Source organism: Ruditapes philippinarum, unplaced genomic scaffold (genome assembly GCF_026571515.1).
Source record: "Ruditapes philippinarum isolate M1 unplaced genomic scaffold, ASM2657151v2 ctg258_1_1_1_1, whole genome shotgun sequence".
NCBI lineage: Eukaryota > Metazoa > Mollusca > Bivalvia > Venerida > Veneridae > Ruditapes > Ruditapes philippinarum.
Window position 1 is genome coordinate 164,204 of NW_026855480.1, and position 17,366 is coordinate 181,569.

The 17,366-nt window shown below is 31.3% G+C and overlaps 1 protein-coding gene across 1 annotated transcript in view; it reads right to left on the reverse strand.

Moving 5' to 3' along the window:
- Positions 1-1,103: 1,103 nt before the first annotated feature.
- LOC132743494 (uncharacterized) overlaps positions 1,104-17,366 on the reverse strand; it is a 111,278-nt gene continuing 95,015 nt past the window's right edge. The window contains exons 2-3 of the mRNA XM_060732013.1: positions 11,927-13,332; positions 1,104-1,304 (exon numbers count right to left, since the gene is read on the reverse strand). Coding sequence (XP_060587996.1) covers positions 1,182-1,304; positions 11,927-13,332 — 1,529 coding nt within the window. The 3' untranslated portion in view covers positions 1,104-1,181. The remainder of the gene's footprint in view (positions 1,305-11,926; positions 13,333-17,366) is intronic.

The window sequence follows — 17,366 nt, forward strand, 5'->3', positions numbered from 1 at the left end:
ATTTATTCTTACATCATGATCGTTGTAGATTCGTTATTCTAACTTCATTATTTTCTATATCATTATTGCTTGTAACACTATACCAACTGTAGGCTAGTTGATGTAGGAATTTATCATCAAACATGCTGTTGTTCAAATATTCTAACATTTTATTATTGCTTAAGGTTATTTATTCCAACATCATGATCGTTGTAGGATAGTTATTCTTACATCATTATTGTTGTAGGTTAGTTATTTTAACATCTTGTTAGATATAGGTCAGTCCATTTTAAAATCAAAAGTACTGTTATTCAAATATTCTAACATCATGATTGCTGTTATTTTAACATCATGTTAGGTATAGGTCAGATAGGTCAGTTAATTCTGTCATCAAGTATGCTATTGTTCAAATATTCTAACCTCATGATTGCTGTAGATTATTTATTCTAACATCGTTACTTTTTTACATCATTATTGCTGTTAACACTATACCAACTGTAGGCTATTTATTCTTACATTATTGTTGGTATAGGTCAGTTATTTTAATTCCAAACAGTAGCAGGTTAGCTATTTTAACATAGTTATTGCTGTGGGTCGGTTATTGTTTCATCATCATCAGCTTTTATAACATCATGTCTTTTGTTGGTTAGTTGTTTTAACTTAATTGCTGCTGTAGGTCACTTATTCTAACATCAAATATTGTGTATATTGGTTATCTTAAAGTCATACTTACTGTAGATTAGTTATTCTAACATTATTGCATTAGGTCAGTTATTTTAACATCATTATTGCTTAAGATACGGTAATTTTGTAGGGTGGTAATTTTAACATCATCACTATTGTAGGTTAGATACTCCAACATCCTAATTTCTGTATGTTGGTTATTTTAATACGATTAAAGTTGTAGGTCAGTTATTCAAACATGAAAATTGCTGTATGTCAGTTATTCTAACATCATAATTGCTGTATGTCAGTTATTCTTACATCATTTTTGGTGTAAGCCAGTTATTTTAACATCATGTATACTCGTGATATTTTAACATATTTATCCAACGTCTTTCAAATAGTTATTTTTTCGACCCATCTCCCCTTCCTACCCCATAAAACTCCAATACGAGTTAGGCTAGCAATATTTTTTATTCAAACCGGATACATCAACATGCAATAAAATATGCAAAAACGAAACGAGAATAATTAATAAATCATGAAAAGTAAATGAGCAAGAAAACTATGGTAGCTACAACTGTGATTCCGCCGGCGGCACAGTACAGCGTCCCCCTGTCGGCTGCTTTTCGCCGGTAGTATGTGCGTGTATCCTCCAGTATCTAAAATACAAAAAAAATATATCAATTTTAATATCGAATGTTATGATCGGATATGAATATCGATTTTCGATACAGATCTGCGATGTCGAATTAATATTTCGATTTTATATAGCAAGTTAATGTAATATTTTAATATAGTTTAAAGGGGCTCCACTGAGGTCAAAAGAAAAATCCAAAAAGCTTAAAATTTGACTTTTTTACAGAGATCATGTGAAGCATTTAATATGGAAAAATCTACAAAAGATAATTCTCAGAATTAAATTGAATATTGGTTTTTGTACGATTCTTAGTCCGATTTGAGCGTAAATCTTTGCATTTTTTGGGGTCATTTTGCACAAAAAATGATGATTCTGGAAAAACCATAGAGAATGATCTAAAAAGTTATTAGTGCAAACCTACACCAAATGATTCACAAATCTGAGAAAAATGTCTCTAGTCCCTCCATGTCAAATGACCTCAGTGGAGTCCCTTTAATGTCTAATATTTATAGCAAAGTGAAATATCGAATTTAAAGCACTAAAGCATAACTACATAACTATTAAGCCTAAAAAAGAATGATCCAGTTGACTTTATAATATAGTTGATATATTTTGTTTGTGACTTTTGTGTAAATATAAGACGATAAAAATTCCACTGTCACGTGACCGCCATTTGGCTAGATGAGCTATTTATAGATGAAGAAGATGAATAGCTTCATTTCTAATGTTGTGTTTTACAATAAAAGTTCGAATATGATGTATGGTGAAAGTTTACTTTGATTTGAAATTATCAGTATACATTTGTTTTTAAACTCTCACAAACATTTACCGGAAGGGTAAATAATGTTTTAACATTAAGCAATCATGGGGTAATTCAATATTTTTTTACATTTTTACCGCCCCATTTGTTGCTACATATTTAAATTGTTAAGGTTAGTGGTTCTAGTTGAATTTTATTTTTTGTTTTATTCATTATTATATAAAAGCTATTTACGGACATCTTACGTACACAGCAATATCTTTTTAAGCAACTTCACTGAAAGTTTGTTGGACCAACTTTAGACGCGATTATTCTTACATATTCAATGTTAAATATTGAAATTTGTTAGCCGAAATAGATATATTATTTATTTTTAGTTATTTTTTTCTACAATTTATGCATAATTGCAAATATATTTATATTAATTAAATACTAATTTAAAATGAACATGATACCACAAAGTCATGCTTGTTGTATGCAAGTAAGAAACGTGTCACATACGGTACCAAATTGAATCTTAGATATAGTAAGGGAGGCAATCTATAAAATATCATAACAATCTCCGATTTATCTTATACGATTTATCTCCCTTCTCTATATGTAGAATACGATCAATATTCGGAGTGACTTGATATAAACTGACTTGAAAATTGTTTTGTACTTTACGATGTCGTTTATAAAATTTTACATATGATGGCATTTTGTTGCGTAGAAAATGAGCTTTTATTTTGCAAAATCTAATTACTTTTGATGGATTATTGACAGGAAATAATAAAAGCGGAAATGACGTAACCGCATCACGCAACTATTGAGATGCTTGATTTAACTCAATTAAGCTTTGTAAGATAATATATCAACTGATTATAATTATATTGATCACATACAATAAAATACAACCTCTGCAGAGCAATCCCCATTGGGAGACAATGTTTTTCTTTTCTTTCAGAGAGGTATTGCTCTAGAAATGTTGAATACAATGTATATATCGAAAGTGTGATAAAATTGATACATGTTTTCACAGCAAAATAAACACAGATGATACTAATTAATAATTGTCTAAAATTATATTAGCAAGCATACACATCTACGAGTATAAGTTGCATTTAAACAAGAAGATCTAACTTGTAAACATTTTCATTGTAGTTTTGCATTTGTATTTTTATACATGTGTAAATAGGTATGCAAAGAAGAAAATGAATAATATTATATGCAGTTCAAAAATAAACTATGATGAACATAGTTGGAGTTTATGACGTCAATTATTTCGTCATCTTACAATGGGTATCATACTATTGTCAGATTCTATTATATTTTCTTTAATTGCTATTCCTTCAAGGGACTTCGCTGAGGGTTGTCAAAAGTCGCAAAAAATCGATTTTATTCTTTTTTGCATTTTTTTTCCTGTTTCACATGTGCTAAGGTTGATTAATATAAGAGTTACAAATTCTATGTGTGTAGACTTTTGTTCCTCAGTAAAGCTCCTTCACGACAATGCAATTTCTTCCTCAAAACATTTATGGCTTTTACTGATTTTCCGATACCGAAAGAACTTTTTTCTTCTATTTTTCTCTCTCCACAAAACGTTATCGCTTATTCAATAACTAACGATAGCTAGAAGAAAAACTAGACGAATGTAATTAAATTAACCTTGACAATTTAGAAACATCATTTGTTATTGCATTGTCTGTTGCGACGCCATTACCGTTCCAGAAACAGAAAATGAGAACATTTTCCATGGGCGTAGGCGTGTATGAACACGCTACGAAGTACCGGTAGGGACATATTCACTTCATCAATTCAACTTTACGATTTACGCTTTTAACTTTGAATATGTACGATATCAACTTATAACATACATAGATTCACGATTTCAGCTGAATAGATTTACAATTTCAACTGCATGAATTCGCGATTTCAACTTAATTTATAGATATACAATTTTAATTTAATAGATTTACAATTCAACTTAATAGATTTACAATTGCAATTACATGAATGCACGATTTAAACTTAATAGATTTACAATTTCAACTGCACGAAATCACAATGTCAATGGCATTAAAACAACTACATTAATTCACCTTTACCTTTACGATTTCAGCTTCATGAATTCAACTTCATGATTTTACTGTTTCAAACTTTGTGAATTCACAATTCAAACTTCACGAATTCTTCATCGTGAATTCATGAAATTGAAATCGTAAAATCGGAAATTTATGATGTTGAAATCAATAACTGGCGAAGTTAAAAGTTAAAAACCTAGAATTCGTGAAGTAAAAATGCCACCACCGGTCCTTCGTAGATTACGAGTAGACTGCAGTATCACGTTTCTTTTTTTCTCTCTGAGCGGTTTGTCATGGAAACGGTTTTGTCAATATCTACAGAAAACATAGCTTTGACAAAGTTAATTTTTCTAAATTCGTGAATCATGTTTATTATTTTATCTTTTATGTAAACGAAAGACGCTAACAAGCAAAATACCAAAAAAGAAAAAAACAAAAAACAAAAACAAAACAAACTAACAATTTAAACAGCTCAAAACCTCAAGACTAATATCAAAGGTTATGTGGTGTTAATGAAATTAATGAACATATATATGAACATATATGAACTAGATATTAAGATATATGAACACATCTTTAAATGTAAAATATGACGTCACGTTTGCAGAGTACCCAAATACCGCTGCTATAATTAGATTCTTTTCAGCAATTTTTCTTTTGCCAAACTAAAGACATATTTGGAAAGCACTTCTTCAAAAAATGATGGCCGAATGAATTATTTATCTGCAGGCCAAACTTATGTCACTTAATGACTGCTAGCGCTTTGCCCTAATTATGAATAAGCGGTCTCTCCGGACATATTCAATAAATTGTTTACAGAAGATGCCTGGAATAGCCTGCTTAAAGATTGGTTCAGTCAGAGTTTAGGCTACATCAATCAGAATATTTGAATAACAATTAGATGAAGTTTGTTCGGAAAATATCTGGAGAGTTAGAGCAAAGGACACTGATAATTACAGCAGCGGTAGTCGGAGATTTAAGTTAGAGCGGATAGAGAAAACGACCGCACCATATACCAGCACCAAAGAGTAACTTTAGTACGGTAAAAAATGAAGGATGACCACGTCAAACCAGCAGTGAGTAATTGTTATGAAGTAATGACCAATCTTAACATGAATCGGTAATTACTGTGGAATGATGGAATGAATTGACCTTACAAGCGAACTAGTAATTTCAGAGAATTAGGTGATGACACAACCTCACTAGCTTTGCTTAATTTTAGTTAAATATAGTTAAGAATCAATCATATCATCAACATATCAATTCAGAGAAAAAAGAAACGGTACACCGGGCCGGGAATCGGTAATTTAAGTGTAATGAAGTAAAGGACCCAATCACTTCAAGAATCGGTAATTTCAATGTAATGAAAAAATGAACCCACTAGATCGGTAATTTCAGTGTAAAAAAGTAACGGTCCAACCTGATCGAGAATGGGTAATTTCATTGCAATGAAGTTAAGACCAACTAGGCCGGGAATTTGTAATTTCAGTGTAACAAAGTAATGGACCTAATCACTTCAAGAATCGGTAATTTCATTGCAATGAAGTGATGATCGACTAGACCGGGAATCGATTATTTCAGTGAAATGAAGTAACGGCCCAATTGTTAGGGAATCGGTCATGACAGCAAAATGAAGTAACTCCACCGCCAGACCGGGAATCGGTTATTTCAGCGAAATGAAGTAACAGGCAAACCAGACCAGGATTCGGTAAATTCTGTGTAATAAAGTAAAGGTCCCATTAGGCCAGGAATCAGTAAATATAACAAAATGAAGTAATCCCTCCATCTGACTGGATATTGGTAATTTCAGCGGAATAAAGTGACAGCCCCATCACAATTCTAGGTGGGTTTCATTATAATTTTGGACACTGTTTCTTATAATTTGTTGGCAAATTTGACACGCTTACAATAAATAGAGCATGGTCTTTGCCAAACACATACACGTTTGATACATTGCCAGTGTTGTTTTTATATCACGCAAAAATACCAAGGGTGCCAATATTAAACCAAAGAAGTAAAAACACTTTATCAGAATAAATATAATGCTGTATATTAGGTCAGCTGAGAGAATAAGCAATATTTTATATATCGGCATAAATCAAAATCACAGCAAAATTTTTTTTTAAACAAATTGTGATTTACATGTGTATGTATAAGCCGTAAAATATATTAATCTGTATATATTGCAGTGTACACGCTTGTAGTTTGCTAGGCCTAAAAAGGCTGTTTAATATTAATAAAAATGTTAAATAAATGTATATAATTATGTACAATTACCGTTTATAGTTAGCTAGGCCTAAAAGGCTCTTTAATACTACATGTATTCATGAAAATGTCAAATAAATGTATTTGCAGATAATGTTCAAAGGGAAAATGTAGATAAAGTTTCTATAACTTATAGGTACTTTTAAATCTGCGGTTACGACTTTGACCTTGGCGACTTGCGGATAACTACTTTAACCTGATTAAAGCAATGGTTGCAAATGTTACGAGGAATTGTTATAAAAGAGTTTCATTCATCTTTGACGGCCCATTAGCAGATTGAAAATTACTCATTTGATCTTGGATTTTTTCTTTGGGTTTGTTTTCTACATAAGAAATGCAATAACATTAATGGTACTGCAGTGTATGTATGAAAGAACTGATATACTTTTGTAGATACATTGGTTGTCTGTATACACAAATAGCAATTATCCGATAAACTGTATGATTCCGAAAACTGTTTAAGTTTTTAAAAATAAAGCCATATTTTTAACAAAGTAAAAAAACAACGGAAAAGGATAATATATAACTGAAGTATCATTTAAATGTTAAAATGGTCGGAAAAAATTATGTACAACGTTAAATTTTTAGTTTCATGAACATGTTAAGGTCGAAAATAAATAAATTGGGCTGTACGTCGCATCAACAAAATATAGGTCATATGCGACTTTTCAGCTTTACTAGTGGAGGAAGACCGCAGGTGCCCCTATGTACGTTATTACAGACATGGGTAGCTGGATAGTAACTACTAGAAAGTCTATCACTTCATTCTTGTAAGAGAGTCTTCTACTAAATTATAGAGACCGATTTAGAAGCACCTCCAAAGTGATAACGATTAGATATATCATTTGTCTCTAGGCCAGGGTTTTCATCAAGGAAATGCCAAAAATAGACACGTATAAACAATTGATTTATAGACATAGCCTTGGCATTTAACGTCGTCAAAAATTGCGCATCTAAAAATTAATCGTTTTTTCATGGCAGTTAGAACTCCTTTTTACCAAAAACGGTATTACACTTCAAAGAAAACTAATATAGAAGCTATTTATTCAGAAATTATGGACTAATGAATAATTTATCCATATGTCAAAGTTCCGCAACTTAACGACCTAAACTGCTCTGGTCAACTCATTATATGGCAATCTCTCCTGGGGGCATTTAGTAAACTGTTTATAAGAAAATGCCAGAAATATTAGAGTTAAAGATTGCCTACGTCAGTGTTTATCCAACATCAATCAGAATATTTGAATAATAATTAAATCTTTACAAACAGCGCCAATTTGAATATTGCCGTTTTCCACGTTACGATATCTGGTATAAGCAGTCAAATAAGTATTCTATTTGATAATATTGTATAGGACGAGAACAACAGCTGGCGAAAAACATTTTGCACGAGTTGCATTGTTTTTGGGGTTGTTTTTACGTCACTCCAACACAGAATGGCGACTTTCCGGCTTTGCTGGGAGAGAAAGACTTCAGGTGCCCTTTCGTGCATTATTTCAGGTACCTGATAATAGAACCACCAACGTTCCGTTACCTATCTGGATAGCGTTATCATATGAAAGAATCTAAAGTCCCTATCGGGATTCGAACCCACAGCGGTGACTGGAAAGTGGTTTGAAGTCAACGACCTTAACCACCCGACTACTCAACAATCTGATATTGGATTATGTAGCTAATTGAAAAACACAAATACACATAAAAAACCACCACCAACAACAACAAACTTCGATTTTGCACGAGTACCGTCCAATACATGTTCGTGATAATTAAAGTTAGAAAAAAAAAACGAATTATAAAAGTACTTATTAAAGCGCGATGGATATCCTTAAATTGAAATACCCTTTTAGAGAAAACACATAAATATGTTGTGTTTTCTTTTTTTTTTGTTAATATATTATTTGATAGCTGGAATTTAATAAATAACTTTAACAGAATTTTCCAAAGAGTTATAATAACGCTTCAAGTTTCGTTTATTTATAGCGATCTTATGGTTATAAATTACGCTGGTGTAACACTATTTACAAAGACCTTTTATAGATGAAAAACAATTTTCTTAAAGTCATTTTTTCAAGAGAATGATTTTTCAAATTATCATCTTGTTTCAACAAAATACTTTATGAGATTTTAAAACATATAAATTGTACAAATGTACTTTAACGCTGCTGAACGTCGCGTGTTAGCGGTGTTTTACCAATGCATTATGGGGAATTATCTTAGTCACGTGACTGATTGTGAAACGGAGCTTAATTATAACTCTTTATAAATCTTCTTTGTTTGAGGGTGAAAACTTATGGCCTAACGTTCTTCATAAATTTTCCTTGCAAGATAACGAACCATCTATCAAAGCCAATCCCGACATGTAGGAGTTAGTTGATCTAAATATAGAATATATTTACGAAAGTGCAAAAGTATAGTGATGCAGTTATTTCCAATGCGGTTTATATTGGATTCTAAAGCGTCCAAATACAGAAACATTGGACGGTAACGTAGCACAAACCAAAGGCAGTTATTTCTGTTATGTTATATATAGGTTTTAGAAATATTGGACGGTGTCGTGACACAAATCAAAGGATACAGTATATACTGGGTTCTGACCGTCCAATACGAAAATATTTGACAGTGACGTGACACAAATCAAAGGATATGGTATATATTGGATTCTGAAGCACCCAATTAATATTGGACGGTGACGTGACACAAACCAAAAGATATGTTATATATTGGACTCTGGAGCATCCAATGCAGAAATATTGGACGGTGACGTTGCACAATTAAAAAGCAGTTATTTCTGATATTAGTTAATTTATAATTTATAATTATGAGACAAAGGAACTGAACAGGAGCAGAATGCAGGTGATGCAATTACAAATATCATTTCATAGTGATTTCAAAAGGAATAAATGCAATATGTAAATTACTGACGATGATACGTAGTGTAGCGTCCATTTAAAACCCATAATTATTTTCCTTTTTTGATTTTTGTATGACAATGAAGTATTTATGTATTTTATGTTTTTTTCATGTAGGAAAACAAACATAATCATAATTGTTTTCTTGCACTTTAAGTCACACCGACACGTTCAAGATCATATGGCGACTTTCCAACTTTGTTGATGGAGGAAGACAGGTGCCCCTTTCTGCATTATTTCAGGCACAAACTGACGGCACCCAAACTGACACCCGAGTACAACCAACATTCTTCCGTAAGCTTGCTGGATAGCTTCATCACATAAAAGAATTCAAAGTTCTTGACGAGATTCGAACGCACAGAGTTGTGGGGCAAGTGATCTGAAGTTTGTGACCTTTACCAGTCCATTCTTGTGTCATTAAATATGAAAATTATCATTGTAATTAACATTCTCATGTTCTTTAATATATAATTATCATGTTTGTTATCATTCTTATGTCCTTAAATATAAAAATAATCATATTTATTTTCATTATTATGTTCTTTAATATAAAATTGTCATGTTTATCATCATTCTTGTGTTCTTTTATATGAAAATTATAATGTTAATTATCATTTTATGTTCTTTAATACGAAATTTATCATGTTAATTATCATTTTTATGTTCTTTAACATGAAATTATCATGTTTATTACAATTCTAATGTTCTTTTATATGAACATTATCATGTTTATTATCATTTTTATGTTTTTTAATACGAAATTTATCATGTTAATTATCATTTTTATGTTCTTTAACATGAAATTATCATGTTTATTACCATTCTAATGTTCTTTAATATGAACATTATCATGTTTATTATCATTTTTATGTTTTTTAATACGAAATTTATCATGTTAATTATCATTTTTATGTTCTTTAACATGAAATTATCATGTTTATTACCATTCTAATGTTCTTTAATATAAAATTATCATGTTTATTGAGTATAGAAAACTCGTGAATCTCTTTCTTTTTTGTTATAACTACATGTGAACAAAACATCTTTATTTTCAAAATCACTTTAATCATATTTGCTTTAACTTCTTTACCGATATTATATCATAATCTTATTATCTTATCTTATTATCTGATACAGTACAGATACATTGTATTCATAGTTTAAACAACAAGTTGCTATTGAATAAAATATAGACAATCGAGTCTCTCGAATGCTGACAAAATTAAACACTTCTTTCCTGGCGCTCTTACATATTCTATTAAAACATACACACGTTTCTTTTCAATACAAAATCTATCATATAAAATCAAACAATAGCAAATAGATTTTTTCTCTCTTCCGTAACTAGATTTTAATACTTACTTTTAGTATTAGGTTACATTACGCTTCCTATTCTTCTATTATTGATCGTCACACAGACGGACGTGTATTTTGTATGTATATCTATTAATAAGTCTAAGTAAAGTCTATTTATTCATGCAAAGATAAAAGTTCATTGGTATAAACGTGATCAAACGTTTTTGTCTAGACTGACGCACATCAAAATTAATTAAGCTTCAACAGAAATGGATTGGTTCTCTTTATCAAATGAAATAATAGCAGAATTGCAAGCGTAGCTTCTGGGAAATTGTAAATCAGTCTGCGACGTCATCGGAATCTGTGTTTTATTTTTTGAAACCTATAATTTTGCTAAAAATAAACTATACAAACCTGTTGTTATGTTTTTTATGAATGAAAAAGGATATAGATTGTTGAATATTTCTTCAAGTCGTTTATATTTAAAGACATAATAAACTCATCTTTGTGTTTAATATTTTTGTCGCAGACAGTTATTGAAATCTGTGAAATTCTTATTGAATATTTCTTATTTGAATAAAGGAATGCACAAACTATATATTGGAAGCTGCATTTCCCATTACGAGTCAAGTAAAGTTGGTCCTTTCTTAAGAATAAACATTGGCAGGCAGTCATTTTAATGACACTAATGTTGATATTTTGACTTCATATAATGTGTAGAGTTTAAAACATAACATATCTCCTTTAAGTGAATCCAAAACATGTTTATTTTATTTTTACAAAGAGACTGTGTAGCAATAAACAATATTTCAACTATCAAATTTGAGCATAGTATATCTTTGAAATGTTTATATCATTCGTTTAAAACATAAATTCAAATGATTTTTTCTGATATTTTATCAAATTTTATGTTTTATGAAGATGTTTATTATCCATTTCATTTACAATTTAATTAATATTTTATTCTTCACTCCTTTGTATAAATTTGTCTATTTTTTACTGTTCTGAAGGCAACTTACAAAAAGCTCTTAATATTTTGTATATAATTACGTCTCTTAATATTGTAGCCTTATGATTTATTGAGTTATTATCATTTTTACAAATATCATTATTATCAATTTATAAAACGCCCGACAAGCCATTAGAATTTCAAAAATATCACATCAATCCGAAATATATTTCATCCATGACAAGCTTCTACATTTCTTTTAAGTTTTTGCTAATTATTAGAGATGGTGAGATTTTTATATATTTTATACTTTATCTGCAATGAGTGATATCAGTTATATCTTACTGGTCAAATTCTATATTTCATCAATGAACTTTGAAATAAATAATATAATATATTTACCAGTTGGGAAGGTATAGTTTCAGAGCTTGCCGTTTGTTTTGCATTTGGCGTTACTAACGGTTCGGCATCGGTCAGTTCGGGTTGTGGCTCTGCCGGGTGCAAATCTACTCTGGTGCTCGCACTTTCGTCCTTGGCGCCACTGACCAATGGCTTTTTAAATGACACACTTGTGTCTCTTGACAGAGGTTGTCGAGATCGCTGTACGTCTGTTAGGCTTGAGGAACTTTGGCCAATTTTGCAAATACCATCGCCACTTGCTAATGAATGTCTTTTGCCGACGGTATGCATATTGTCGGCGGAATTATAAAATGAGTCCGAAGGACTTAATTCATAGACAGTATGGTCGGTACCATTTGTTGTCCGTTTGAGGGTTCTTTGATATTTGTCTAATGCATTGTTTAACGTGTCACCAGTACACTTAATAGACATATCCGAGGAAGAATACTCAGGTTCAGAATAGATCACAGTATCTAACACGTGATCAACCGAGTGATCGGTCACGTGTTCTTTAAAATCCGCTCGATTAGAGTCTGAATATCCGCTATCTGCGTAATCGTGATCATTTTCACATTTTCTTTGGGATTTGGGGGTTTTCGGCTCCGTGGAACCCTTTTTGGTTTCATTGTGAGTACATTGAGCACTTGGTTCTTGCAACAAGGGTGTTTGTTCTCCGGACTGAACACATTTTTCTTCACTTTCTAATGCTTGGGTTAATTGTTCTAAGTCTCGGTCAACTTGATTAAATTCAGGCGAATGCACGCGAGAACCATGTTCCGGTGTGTGCGCCGGTGTGTCGTCTGGTGAGTGTCTTACCTCGTGATTCCAACTTTCACAATTTGAATCATTTAATAATGAATCCACAATCATTCTATCCGTAGGAATAACACCGTTTATCGGCACAAGAACTGCTTTACCATTGGTTTGAATCTCACTACACCTATTTAATCCCCCAACCCCCTCACATCCATTGATTCCACTAACTCCGCACATACCAGGACCTTGTTCACTACCAGACTCGACCACCTCTAACTGCGCGTATGTTTTAACTCCCATAGACTGATCGGACGACGCCACGGTTTCTGGTATTGCCTCAAGCACTAATTTAGACTGACCTAGTGCACCTTTTTTAAATCTATAAATATATTTCAACTTCCGGTATGAGTCAGCACTTACGTTGCTGTAGAAATGGGCCGGTTGATAAAAATACACAACTTCACCTGGAAGTGCTTTGTAGGTATCACAAGTAACTGCATTCTTACTATTTAAATCCGGTAGAGATTCATATAAATTTTCACTTTGACAGTTATATTCCAGATTAATTTCATTGTTTTTAAAATCGGAAGGAGTGTTGAAGTCGACAGGATACTTGTAGGCTTCGCAGTACCTCGGTGGCGGCGGTCGGATCACTGCAATAGATATTAATACGTAATATAATAAAAATCAAATAGAATAATCCTTAATAAAGCACACGCACTTGCAAATAATCACACGAATAATGAAAAATTAATACAAAGCACACAAAGTTTTAAATTTCCATTTAGAAAAGCTGCATATATGTAAATACTTTCTTTCTATGTAACTACGAGTGAAAACTGTAAAAGGTAGATCTTATGCTGTAATATCTGATGATCGATATACAGCTACCAGTGCATATTAGATACAGTTATGTCCAGAACTTGGCCGAATTACCATACATTACCAGAATTCGGATATACTTAGATACGACGTGTGTCCAAAATTGTCAATACTACCATCTCAAAGAATCGTTATCGTTATTGTCAAAGGGAATAAAAAGTCAAGCGTCAATAGGTAAATGAAACAAAAGATATTGGCGACGATATTTTTCTTTTTTTTCAAGTTTTTTTTATACATTTTTTTCTAGATAAAAAAGAAGAAATGTTTAAATTATTCGAGTTCCAATAAACTGCACAACTTGCCTGAATGACAATTTTAGTGTAGAAACATTTCTTTTAAAAATATAAATGTACGCAAAGTATTACAAACTGGATAATGACCGTTATTTGGTTCATGATTTAAATTTCAGAGAATTGAAATATAAATTATTCAAAGCGATTAATTTTTTCAAATAGAAGATAAAGTTTTATAAATGCCATCGCCAAACCACCAAATCATTAAAAATACACGATCACACGTATTTGTTCTAAAGATAGGTTGTCAAAAATAGGTAAAAACCAGTTCTACACTGTTGTTGTTTTGTTATCTTAAATCATAAACGTATTTATTATAATGTTATTGAACAGATTGTATTTTACCTTCAATATTACCATTGTATATATAAATACATTTTAGAGTATTGTAAAATGAATAAAGAAAGTAATTTACACATTGCAAACGACACTTACAACCCACATAAAATGCCAAACTATGCATACATAGCCCATTACAGCGTTATTTTGGCTCATCTGGAGGCATGCAGCTTAAAGGGTAAAACGTGATTGCAAAGCTAATATTTCATTGTGTACTATCGTTTCTTTTCTTACATGTCCGTACGAACAAATATTACAAATGTTTTTGAGATCAATTACAAAACAACCATCCGTTCATAGATAACATTTACGACAAAGACGCTTAATTAACTATAATAGTATAATTAATTAGCTCTATTGAAACAGTCAATTTATCATCAGACCAATGTTTGATTCAGATGACATTACGATAACAAGCTTTTGTATAAAGAATATGGGTTATGGACCATAAGCAAAAACAAATAAAAATAATCAAAAACATGTCACGTGGTGTTTTCGTAAATTGAATTAATTCAGTTTTAGTAATGATTATTTACGCTGCTCCAATGAAATGATTATTTCTACTTAAAATGTTTCACACGTTTGTAACATCAATATTCATTGGATAATTATTATGTTTTTATATTATTGTTATATACGCTGATTGAAATTTATATATTTCTAATTAATTAAAGAAAACAATATTGTTATAGAGACCTTTGACAAAGTTATATGCATGTTCAAACAGCATGTACACATTTTGTTAGGTTTTATAATTCTGTATTATTCTTCAAACAGTAAAAAATCATAGCGTTCATCATCTAGATAAGACAGCGTCTCGTCATGATTACAACATGCTCGCGACACCATGGTTACACGAAGATTTTCTAATCTTAGCTTGAACAGTATCATTAAACAACGTTTGCAAATAAAACCTGCTCATAGAAATCAATTTGTTCAACGTTGAGTGTATGAGACAATATCATTTTAGAGACGATCTTGTCTTCAAGATTATTTAATTTTGTCTCCGAACTGCGGTCCAAATTTCTACGAGTTTTAATTTAAAATGCTTTGATTTTGTGATTTTGTTGTTTAGGGTTTATTGAACTTTGCAATCATTTTTGTGATTTGATTTTGAAGATTTAGAATGTAACACAATAAATGGAAACCTAGAGACAACAAGAATATTGTTTGGAATGATGAAACGGGTACGATGACAACAAACAATAAGAAATACATTAATTAATCAAAATAATAATCAAATTAATGATGCTAGTTTTGGACTGCAAAGAAGTTATCCGTCGATCGAACTTTATTCTCAAATAATTTTCTGTCAAACAAACTTCATATAAAAGTTTTCAAAACAAAAATGTTATGTTTCATTTTATTCTCTTTCTTTTTTGTAATAAATACGGGCCCTTACTTATAGTAGTAGTTATTTTTGTGTGTGTGTGTGTCACACCTTTTCTTGCATATCAGACTGGCATTTCCATAAGTTTTACCCATTATTTTCTATTCCGCTGCATTTTTTACACACTTAAAATGTCCTTAAGCAATATTTGCAATTGTTATGAGAAACATTTCAAAGGAGATTCATTCGATATGTAATAGTTATAGAATATATACGAGGACTTTACCGGCTGGTATCAGCGCATGGGGCGACAACAAGGGTCAATCATAGGAAATTAATCGAGACGGAACGTCGAGATTAATTTCCATGATTGACCCTTTTGTCGCCCCATGCGCTGATACCAGCCGGTGAAGTCCGAGTATTTATTCTGTAACTGTTTTATCGCATGACCATCACGACTTTTTTCTTCTCTCGTAATATTTGCTTTATTTAAACATATAAAAAAGTTAAGAAATACCCACAGAAATACACCCATTAGATGCCGTTGAAGGAACTGGACATAAATAACCATTTCACGAGGTAAGTTGATGCATTTTTTCTAAATGCGAAATAATAGTCATCTTTCCAGCTCATTTTCAAAATATAATCTTGGAAATATTGTCGATAAGTATCCCGGTGTATATTTCAGAGGTATATCTTGTACGCGTATTTTTTAAAACTAACGACAATGTAGTGATTTTTTTGCGCTAGAATATTATGTTCATATACGTGTAGTGAATGGCTTACTGGTCAGAATCTCCTGTAAAACGAAGGCATTGTTTAAAGTAAAAAAAAAGAGAATAATTTGATCATTGTTTCAGGTTTGTATGCAGAAAATGGCGATTACTTTCCACTGCAGTCAACATCTTTATAATAACTGCATTTTCAGATTTTGAAAAAAAAAAGAAAAAAAAAAGATCGAAATGATGTATATGCAGTAAATATTTTAAAAAAAGTCTGTAAACTGTGTAATGTTTTGTTTTGCTCTTTTTCAGGTATGCTCACTTTATTATTTGAAATAAAATAATAAACTGGGCATGCGCGAGAAAGTGTACTGATACCTCATTTAGAGCACCCCAAAGCGTACTGATACCTCATTTAGAGCACCCCAAAGTTTTCCAATACTGAAATTTAGAGAACGCCGATCTTCAAAGGAAAGTTGTGGCGGTCATGCGATAAGAAATATATATTCTATAAACATGACAAGATATAATCTAGGGTTGTTCAATAAATTAAAAAAAAACTGTCTAAAACAACGAAAAATGTCACATTTATATTTCATTGTACATGTATCGCTCTATTTAAACCGGACAGAAGATCTTAAACTTTTGTTCAAAATTTTATCTATCACTACTTATCACTCTTAATAAATTGAATTCCAGTCATTCTAAGTCTGTAAATACTTATAAACTTAATTTCAAATCATTTCGTACAAAAACAAAGACTGTCGTTTGCCCGATATACATATATGACAGGTGTCAAAAGCTGACTACATGAAATAGACATCATTTGATGTTATTTTCAGACCTATAAATAACATGAGGTCATGTTGTATATAAAAAAACCGTAATATAAATATATTTATTATGTTGCAGAATCACTATTCAATAAATTCCCTTTTATACTGGTCGAACAAAGAAAAACGACTGTTTATATATATTTATGTATTGTGATTATTCTCTGTAAATGACTTGCCATGTACGTACTGTTGTTGTTTTTTTACAAATTTTTACTGTTTATATACCTCATGTTTGTATCATGTATGATGCATTGAGAGAAATAAGAAATAAAAAAATAGCAGTTT